Consider the following 10478-nt stretch of genomic DNA (forward strand, 5'->3'; position numbering starts at 1 on the left):
ATGGATACGTATCGACGGTGTGATCAAACGATTTTGCAACACTAAGCACTTCTGCCAATCAAACAAATACGTTCTTTGAACACCATATCTCTAACCGCGGCCCTCTATAGAACGCTGCGAATCAACTGTTACATTTTTTAGAACAAAACGTGGCCATGTATAAATCGTATGCGCAGTCTGATTGTTCTATTCAACAAGATATTGCTTAACAATTAGTTTTAATTTCATCGAAATCGGACTACGAAAAGTACACTTACTCTTTTATATTTGAATTACCATATTGTTCCGGAAACCTTCGGAAATTAAAAATTGCGTTAATCTATAGAATATTAAATTATACATTTTACCATGTATGTCTTTACCATGTGCAGTCGTGTGCAGTACAATAAACCTGTTTTTAATATACGGCTAAGCAGTGTTTTTGGTTTCATGAATCTCCTTAATTATAGATGTGATAATATTTTTATTGTAGTGTCTGGTGATTGGCTACTGGTTATGTCATCTACGTTTAACCACGCTTTATTGTGAATATAACCTAGGGTGCATGCCATTGTTAAACATCTGGGAACTCAACTATGCTACTATTAAATAGCGAGCACGACTGCCTTAGGTTGGCAGCTAGTTCGATGAGATTGTATCCACGGTTTATAACAACGGTAGTTTAGTTATGCTGTTTGTCAGACGTTTTGCTGTATTAATTAAATATTTCAACATTTGGTAATAATTCGTACCTTGATAAGTGATATTTACCAGTAGGCCTAACTTAGACATAACTGACAAGTTGTATATCCACGCTGTGTGTGAAAAGATAATATAACATAATAGCGTGGGTAATTGCATAGACCCAGATATTTCGCATATCTCCCCACCTATAATCTAGTGTCTATCATAACACGTTTAGAAGAAAGGCAAATCATCATAACGTTTAATTTGGCGTTGTTTTTTTTAATCTAAGAGTATGAACCTATTATGGCTCATTACCGAAACACCGGGCCGAAATACTGACTCGAAAAAGGATTGAAATCCACTAGATTATTACTTTTAATTTAATTTGTATCTGAACAAAGGTATATTTAAAAATACATAACAATCAAGAGCTTAATTAGGTAGGCACCCACCCCAGATATAAATAGAAAAAAGTGTTAGAAAGTATTATATCATAGAGACATGTATGAACTCCGTTCCACCAAGTTTTTTCTTCATTATATTTTATCTAAGGATCAGTGCTGTAGGCCTAAACACAGTCACAACTGTTAGAAGAAGGCATGGAAGTTGTGCGACTAAGAAATGCTTCATTCAAACCATTTGGTCGGTTTCCGGATTTGGAGGGGTATCACCTGAAAGATTTGCCCTTTCAACAGTAAGTCATATGTACGGTTTGACCTTTCATATTGAAAATGTGGAACACGATAGGTCTGAATATTGCGCGGGTACCTGACTAAAACAAATATGTCTACTGACTATTATTGTTATGGCTAGGGAAGGTGTTAAGGCCTGTTTGGATTTGCCCCGATGATGGTCCACTATAATTATAGCCTAAAGTACCGAGACAACCAAGAGTCATGAAACATTACCTACATTTCAATGTTGTTCAATACTTATTTTCTCCTTTTCCCTTCCACAGTTTAAATGTAACGGGTTTTCTGGACCATACATTCTGTATCGATGCATGATAGCGTTGTACCAATTTCTATGGACACTATTAATTGTCAGAGAATGGGGAAATGAACCACACTACACTCCCACTGATCAAAAATGGAAAATAGTTCTGTTCATATCATATTGGAGTTACTTTGTTCTAACCATGTACTTCATCTTCGCAGCAATAGCCGTCTTGGTGTATCACTACATACATAATGCAGGTAGGGCCTACCTCTCATTTGGGCCTGTACTTTTGGAACTACCCGGGTAAGTTGGTTTATACCCGGGTAAGTTGGTTTCTACTCGGGTAAGTTGGTTTCTACCCGGGTAAGTTGGTTTCTACTCGGGTAAGTTGGTTTCTATCCGCCAAATTTAGCAATAACCAATTGTGCCAAAGCAAAATCCTTACCCAAAAAACTTCGAATAGAAAGCTTGCGCATAACATTATTTAGGACGCACTTTGACTCCCACAATGCATTTCGAAATCGTGTTTTGACGAGCATGAGATTCTTGTCTTGTAGGTTCTTTGTTTTAATCTATAAATAATCTCAATTTGTAATTTTCCCTAGATAAGTCTAACAATAATATTGCAGCAGACGTAGATAGTGTAGTGAAAGTGAAGATCATTTTAAAAGTTGTTGATGAAAACGAGCGAAACAATAATATAAGTAAAGGACTAACATGCAAACCGGAACTACCATACTACTTTTCTTTCGTGTGGCTCTTGCAAGTATTGGCTTATAGTACATCGATCGGTGTCACTATTCTCTATTGGATTCAAGAACGTCCTAATCACATCTTTGGAGCCCATGTCCATGGTATCAACGTCCTACTTTGTATCATAGACGCCATAGTTATTGCCAATCCGTATAGGTTTTACCACTTCATCTACACCTCTCTTTTCTGCCTGAGTTACATCTTATTTACAGTGATATTTTGGACATTCGGAGGCCTAAATCATAAGGGGTATACATACATCTATAAGGATTATCTGGATTGGGAAAACAACGTAAGGAATTATCTTCTTTCCACATGTTTTGTTTGTTTCATAGTGGCACCGATTTCACACGGTTTCGTTTGGTTGTTCATAAAGATCAAGGAAAACGTAATTCAAAGGAACTGCACCAGAAAAAAAATACTCGAAAAACAAACGATAATTCATTAGATCATGGAGGAAACCTAGACCAATACTTTTCTTTCCCTTTTCAGGGAATTTATTATTTCAATGTATATTGGCCTTTGGCCCTAATACAAACAAATAAAAATAACTATAACTTAAGATAATGGTTTCTTCTTTCAAAAGCAAAGTAGACGTATTTTCCTAAATTATAAGTAAAATTTGTGTTGGAAAGTAATAAACATAGCTTATTAATAGAAGGAAAAACACGAATAAATCTTGGAATAAAACTTTTTCTTAAATCATTGTAAAATGTGCATTGCAAAATAAAATGATATTCATCCTCAATAATGTTCTTTTTACATAATTTACACGTTCTCTTATACCTTTCTACACCCTCCCATCTGCCCTTTTCAATTTCTAGCTCTAATATTCCTAAACGTAACTTAGTTAATAATCTTCTTTGTTTAAAATTAATGATGTTGGTCAAGTGATAACTTAAACATATTTCTTTTTTATAAAGAGAAAAGAGCTTTAACTTATTATGTAAACTAAATTTTTGAATGCATTTTTGTTTTTCAATATCACATAAGCGCAACTTAAATTCTCTCAAAAATAAACCTTTACTATTAACATATTGTTGTAACCATATATAACCAAAACCAGTAGAAAAAAGTAAGTGTTTGACCTGTTGTGCCCAACAATTCTCATTACGGTTAACTTTTCTAAGTTGAAACTCATAACACTTAAAAATGAATCTGTCATGATCTAAAGTAATAATATGTAACCAAAATCTTATAACTGTAACTAAACAATCCAAAGAAAGCGGTAATCTACCTAACTCAGAAGTAACAGCGGCATTTGGTGCATTTTTCCCAACTTGCAATAAATATCTACAAAATTTAGTATGCGTTTTTTCAATAATGTTTATGCTATCTGACATTCCCCAGATTTCGCTTCCATACGTTAAAATAGGAAGTAATTTCACATCAAAAATATGGTTCCATGTTTTAATTGGAAGAAAAGATAAGTTACGATAAATAAATGATTTTAAGCAGAATAAACTTTGATTTGCTTTTTGTTGATTATGTTGCATTGAGTTGTTCCATGTACCATTTGAACTAAAAATAACACCAAGATAATTATACGAATTAACAATTTTTAATTGAATATTTTTATACTTCCATTTTTCGATGTTCCTTAAATTGCGGCCATTTTTAAAAACCATAATTTTGGATTTTGTAGTATTTACAGTAAGTTTCCAAGTATCACAATAAAGTTCAAGTTTATTTATTAATTTTTGGAGACCTTTCACCGTATCACTAACAAGCACTAAGTCATCTGCAATACAAGGAAGTTGTTAGATGACCAACATTAGGGGAAAACTGAAAAATTATAAAAGAGTATAAACTAACTGTACTTCTTTATGTGCAGGCCGCGCCAACATATCTTCTTCAAATTATACGATTTGATTATATACGGTGGTTCAATGTCTCTAATACAATAATCAATATTATCATATGATAATCAATAGTATACGATACCGTAATAAATAAACAAACGATAATCGATATATGAATGTTTTCTGACTTTGTGTTTGTGTGGTTATATAACTGTATGCATTTTTGTAATGAAGCTAAACCCCTGTTTTCGATTTAGTCAATATTAAGAGTGCGAGAAATTGTGAAATAAAAAATCTGTAGTACTTGTCAAGTAACATGCGCACACACGCGCAGGTGTTCGCAAGCCTTAGATCAGGTGTTGCCAACCCCGAATGTAGAGGCCTAGCCATATACCGGTAACGTAGGCCTATTTTCAAAAATTGGCGCAAGCGCAGTAAGGAATGAGGTTAACTCACCCGGCCATGCAATCAGTCGTGAGATAGAAAGGTAAACTTGTGATGTGATGTCAGTGATGTACAGACGAAATCTTACTTGCTGAATCGTCGGTAAACTTCGAACAAATTCGTAGAAACATTCATTCTTCTATTGTAAACAACGATGCGGGGTTTGGAATGGTGGAATCGGTTCAATCTAGCGTTTCGTTATGGTAATCCGGTTAAATTCGTTAGTCCACAGGTAAGTCTTGTACGGCTAACTGAAAGTAAAATATATATGTTGCCTCTTTAGATTTTATTGTATTAATATATGTGCTGCCCTTTGGTGTGACTATCATATGAAGACTATTAGATCTCTTAATGTATGCTACAATAATGCTTTGCGTCGTATACTGAATGTCTCTAGAAGCCGTAGTGCCACCCAGTATGATGTTTATTGAACATGGTGTCCCTTCCTTTAATGAGTATATGCGAAAATCTATCTATGGTTTCATGCAACGTATGTTGAATAGTTTAGAGTTTTTCTTTTTTCTTTTTCTGTACGTTTGTTGATATGGATGGAAATTTTCGAAATAAAAGAAATTGAAATTGATTGAATAACGTTATATTATCATATTATGTAGCCCTAATTAGATGGTGGAGTTTTCCACTAGGTCTATATAACGTTATATTATCATATTATGTAGCCCTAATTAGATGGTGGAGTTTTCCACTAGGTCTATATAACGTTATATTATCATATTATGTAGTCCTAATTAGATGGTGGAGTTTTCCACTAGGTCTATATAACGTTATATTATCATATTATGTAGCCCTAATTAGATGGTGGAGTTTTCCACTAGGTCTATATAACGTTATATTATCATATTATGTAGCCCTAATTAGATGGTGGAGTTTTCCACTAGGTCTATTGTCCGTTTGTATTGTACTGTATACACTATTTTAAGAAACGAATAAATATATGAGAACATTATACACACTATACAAATTACACATAAACGTTATACACAATAAATTAATTAAACGGAACCAAATTATCTAGTAACGGTGAAAACTGCAACTGACTTAGAGGGATAAATGAATTGCAATAACGGGTGGTTCGCATGATGTCTAGGCGGGAATGATGGGTTGTAAACACACACAAATCCTAAATTATTTTCTTATACGCCCAAGTTTCTTCTACGATGTGTCTTCGTATAATATATTAAGTGTAAAATTTCAAATATTTCATATTCATTCCTATTTTACAAAGCGATTTTATTCGTTTAGCCTATAATCTAAGAATCAAGAACTATGCTGATTTGTAATTGTACTAAATCATTCAACTTGGTTATATAGCCACTAGCATTATTACAACTTAAATCTTTTTAATACCGTACCGTAAAAAGATTGGGGCTAACTACTTTGTGATTCTTTACTTGAGGTGTATTAGACAATAACGTATTGTTTAAAAAAATCCTTATTTCCACTAATCCACAAGGTCAAATTTTTCTAATAAACTATTTTTTTAAAAGCTGATGTGTTCTGTAATAACTATGATGTAGTACTTTTTTTTGTACTTTTGTTAAAAGTTGGTTTTATAGGAAGGATATACAACCTTTTGTTTTAGTAAAACATTGGTGCATTCTTAAGCTATGTCTACACTATCAAACTAGTTTAACAAAAAAGTGTGATGTGCCCAAATATGGTAGTGATATGACGTCACTTTGTTTGTCGCATAAAGTTTGGTAGTGTAGACAGAGCTCAAGAAAAAATAATAAACTGTGCTCAGAAAAGCAGAGCGACAGAGGGCGTGTTATTTAATATCTCAGCCCATGTTGAAGATACAGATAACTCGAGATTTTAATAAGATTTTGTGACGTCACCAATATATCAATTTTCCTGAAAATCAATAGGCATGATCTTGGTATCTATTTGCAAAAAAGTTTGAAATTTGTTTAGTAAACCTCCTGCTTCTTTTCTGTCCCCACATAGATTCACGTCACTCTGTTATTTTTCAGTGTAACTGGTTCTTTCAGCCGTTTTCTTTCATCATCTATCGAATATGTCTCGCAATCTACATGGTCACGTGGTTAGTACTAGTCATTGTATACTGGGGTGAGGAACCTTATTACCCGAAGTTTGACCGAAAATGGAAATTTATTATATATTTTTCAAACTGGACGTATGTGATGTTCACTGCTCACTTTGTCGTAGCCGCCTTTAACGCTGTTGTTTACCATTCTTTTAGAAGATGTACAGGTTTGTATCAGAACATTTTGATTTCTATTTTTTAGGCTTAGCCTACCGTATAAGGTTCAAACAGTGTAATTTCACTCTTCCAATGTTCTAACAGCTTTCGGAACCCAGCAAAATGTCGTAGCGAAACCCCTCGTTCGATTCTTGCGAGAAATTTGCTTCTGGTGTTGTTCTATTGTAATAATTAATATAAAATTTAAAAAAAATCATCGCTTGTATGGAACGCCAAATCCGCAAAAGTCTACGCTTCCTGATGAAATGTATGCGTTATGGCCCTTCTAAGACTAAATCAGTACATGTGCATCGGATGCTCGTTTTGCAGCTTAAGGGTATTTTGAAAACCAAAAAAATAATGTTTGCATTATATTGGTATTATAGTGACAATTAAAGTTCTAATGATAGAGGAAGATTTGCTTCGAAAGTCAAGTAGTAACATTACAATTTGCCTATACAATTATGTGTCACAACCCACGTAAGAATTGATGTTGTTTACTGAATTACATATTCACAGTTACGTCAACAAAATGTGCTACAGAGAAACGAAAGACAAGTCCAAGCCCATGTCTACTACCTTGGTATCTTCGTTTACAATGGTTCCTTCAGACAATAGCGTATGGAGCAACACCGCCATTAGTGAGTGCGTATTGGCAGGAAGAACATCATCTTGGTTTTAATGAATACAACTGGACTGCCTTCAACATGCACGTGCATGGCGTAAACTACCTGATATTGCTGATCGATACAATTCTTGTTGCAACACCGGTAAAATGTGCCCATTGTATCTACCTCTCAATGTACGGCTTCACTTATTTAATATTTACCGCCGTTTATTTTATCGCTGGTGGCACGGACCCGTATGGTGAACCGTATATATACGCCCGCTGGATGAATTGGGCAGAAGATCCGTTGAGGGCGGCGGTGGCAAGTTTCTTTGGAATTGTCATAATTTTACCGTTGTCTCAGATTGTGTTTGTTGTTATGACTTACATCCGGGCTTTCTTGAGCAATAGGCTTGGCTGTAACCCTCAGGTCGACGACGAATGTGCATGTGGTAAAGATGTTAAATTGGTGGTAAACAATGCGTAACTAATAATTAGCAATGGAAGCATGAACCTATTCTAATTTATAGGTCCATGATGAAAGTATTTTAGTCTATGCTATAAATGGTTCTTAAAAAACGGGTTTTAAAGTATATATAATAAAATGTCAGACTATTATCCTTGTTCTTAATTACAAGAGGTTTTAAAACCGTACAATTCATTTAAATATCATAACGTTTAATTGATTATGAATAGGGAGTGATATCATATCTTAAAATCTCGAAAATCACTGTTTATCTCGTGTCCGCTACCCACCCCTTCATCGAACTTCTTATAATACTCACATATTATCATTAATTTATTGTGTCAATGTACCAGGATGATGCGGCTGCGGGAAGTCTATTGTTTTTATTTTATGTTAACACACACATTCATTAGTTGCAAATATATATTATATTTATAGTGAGGCTGATAAATTGGAAATACTAATAAAGTGTAAAACACAAAATTACTATGATTATGTAGTTTATGACGCTACACATCAAAACATCATTTAGCTAAAAATAATACAATAATTTATGATATACTTGATAATTAACTTGAATATGACGCGTAAGGCGTGTCATACCATGGCGTTTCATACTTTCCTTTTCAAAATTCTACAGTCGTTACTACATGAAATCAAAGCCTAATTGTATAAATTTGGCCCATGGGATTCTTTCCCAGTCCCCAGTGATGTATCTCTAAGCCTACCCTTTAGGCATAAAAATGTCTACTCCTAGTAACAATGTCGATACTAGTATTTTATGGTAGTAGGCCTACCCGTTCATCAAAATTAGTCAAACGGTGATAAAACGAGTCTTTCAGCTGATATTGTATTTTTGATTTAATCTGTAAACAATTATATTAAAGAATGTACTCTTACGAGGTAAACGTGACGTTTACACAAGCCCACCTATTATGACGTCACGGGCGTGTTAAAGATGATTGACACCAATCTACAAAACGTCACTGGTGGTAAAAATGTTTCAAATAGTACTATACGAAAGTGATAAGTTGAAAGACCTTAACGCACGCTGTGACAAAACGCACAGAAGTAATTTTGTAACGCTTACGGATTTTTCCGTCAACAAAAAATGATGTTCACTCACACGCATTAGTTAAGCGTGCATAGTTTAACCGACGCAATTGTGCTCGTGTAGTCATTTCCCTGTATCGTTAACACCGAAATTCCAATACTCCGATATAAATTCGATGTACCACCGATATAACTTCGATGTACCATCATCTTTATATATAACTCCGATGTACATCCGATATAAAACAATGTACCTCTTTGATATAAATCCGATGTAACTCCGATATAACTCCATATAAGTTTCAGAGGCTCATAGTTAAGTATGTTGTTCGTTTTATCTTATAAAGACATTATCCCCCTGCAAGTTTGACGCTTTGATAATGCATATAAATTATTTTAAAATGTACGTTCATGAGAGAAAAACAATGTACTGTACCTAAAAGCAGTTTTGCGTCGAATGTTATTAGGCCTAGTTATTTATAGGCCTAGCCTGGCGTTGTCTTTTGCGGCATTTTGTGTGGTCATAATCCATTATTTAATCGCGGAAGACGCGTTGCATGTTTTCTTTTTTTTTTTAATTTGTAAAAATTGTTGTATTCAGTATAAATACGGTATACAATGAAATGAAAACAAAACCGACGCAGCGGCGGTGACATGATAAAATGTATAAAGTATAAGGTATTTCTTCTTTTTCCTCCATTTACAAAAAAAAAAGTCCTATCAAATTAAAGTTCAACATGCTTCCATTCCACCTCAAACAATTTTAATTTGTCATTTATCGACTCTACATACTCTATATTATATATATCCTACTTTTATGTTTCGGTTTATAAAGTTTACCAGTCCTAACTTTTCTTGACAAATTTACTAGCGCGAATCGAAATCTCATTCCCACGATTTAGGTAGCTTATGTCGAAACTTGGCAGACACGTTCAAAATGAAAATTGCAGATACTGACTTACAGATAAATATTTCGATAAAAATAATGAAATTGCAACGCGAATTTCAATTCTGCGAAAAATGGATTTCGCCTACACTATAGTGGAAGGCTTTTAGACCCACACAAGCCAATGCCAAGGTCAATAAGCGCTTTGGGGCGTAAGGTAATTATATTTCAATTGGTATCGTTCATCCACCGTCAAGAAGTGATTCAATACCTCAGGGTAAAAATTAGTTTTGTTATATCCATACGAAAAACAGATCACGGTGCATTATAAAACTGTTATATTTTGTTTATACATTCCAAAACAAAACATTAAACTATTATTAATTTCAAAAGACCATATTAATGTCAGATAGTAGATATTCACTTTAACCAAATAATGGATCACTAATTTCTCCAATAAAACCATAATTTTAAAAAAAGGCACTCAGAACTTTCATTATTTGGCTGTTATATTTTGTTTTACAAAACAATCTCCTTTAAAGATGAGATATTACATTATCCCTAATTTTGATTAATTTTAACAGTCTGTTGAAAATACCATTTTCCCCAATAGAACCATATTTTTTGTATAAAAAATGGTC

At 33.9% G+C, this 10478-nt stretch overlaps 2 protein-coding genes across 2 annotated transcripts; both read left to right on the forward strand.

Annotated features, from left to right (window-relative positions):
* The first annotated feature begins 627 nt into the window (after positions 1 to 627).
* LOC144855711 (protein rolling stone-like) lies at positions 628 to 2826 on the forward strand. The gene is made up of 4 exons (XM_078713628.1): positions 628 to 717; positions 1219 to 1360; positions 1625 to 1862; positions 2211 to 2826. The coding sequence occupies exons 1-4, from the start codon at positions 668 to 670 to the stop codon at positions 2804 to 2806; spliced, it is 1026 nt and encodes a 341-aa protein (XP_078569754.1). The 5' UTR covers positions 628 to 667; the 3' UTR covers positions 2807 to 2826.
* Positions 2827 to 4676: 1850 nt separating this feature from the next.
* Positions 4677 to 7919, forward strand: LOC144855243 (uncharacterized). Its single transcript, XM_078713049.1, has 3 exons — positions 4677 to 4836; positions 6596 to 6692; positions 7345 to 7919. Exons 1-3 carry the CDS (start codon positions 4759 to 4761, stop codon positions 7917 to 7919), a joined length of 750 nt encoding a protein of 249 aa, XP_078569175.1. The 5' UTR covers positions 4677 to 4758.
* The last annotated feature ends 2559 nt before the right edge of the window (positions 7920 to 10478 follow it).

This window comes from Antedon bifida, chromosome 11, assembly GCF_963402885.1.
Source record: "Antedon bifida chromosome 11, ecAntBifi1.1, whole genome shotgun sequence".
Taxonomy (NCBI): domain Eukaryota; kingdom Metazoa; phylum Echinodermata; class Crinoidea; order Comatulida; family Antedonidae; genus Antedon; species Antedon bifida.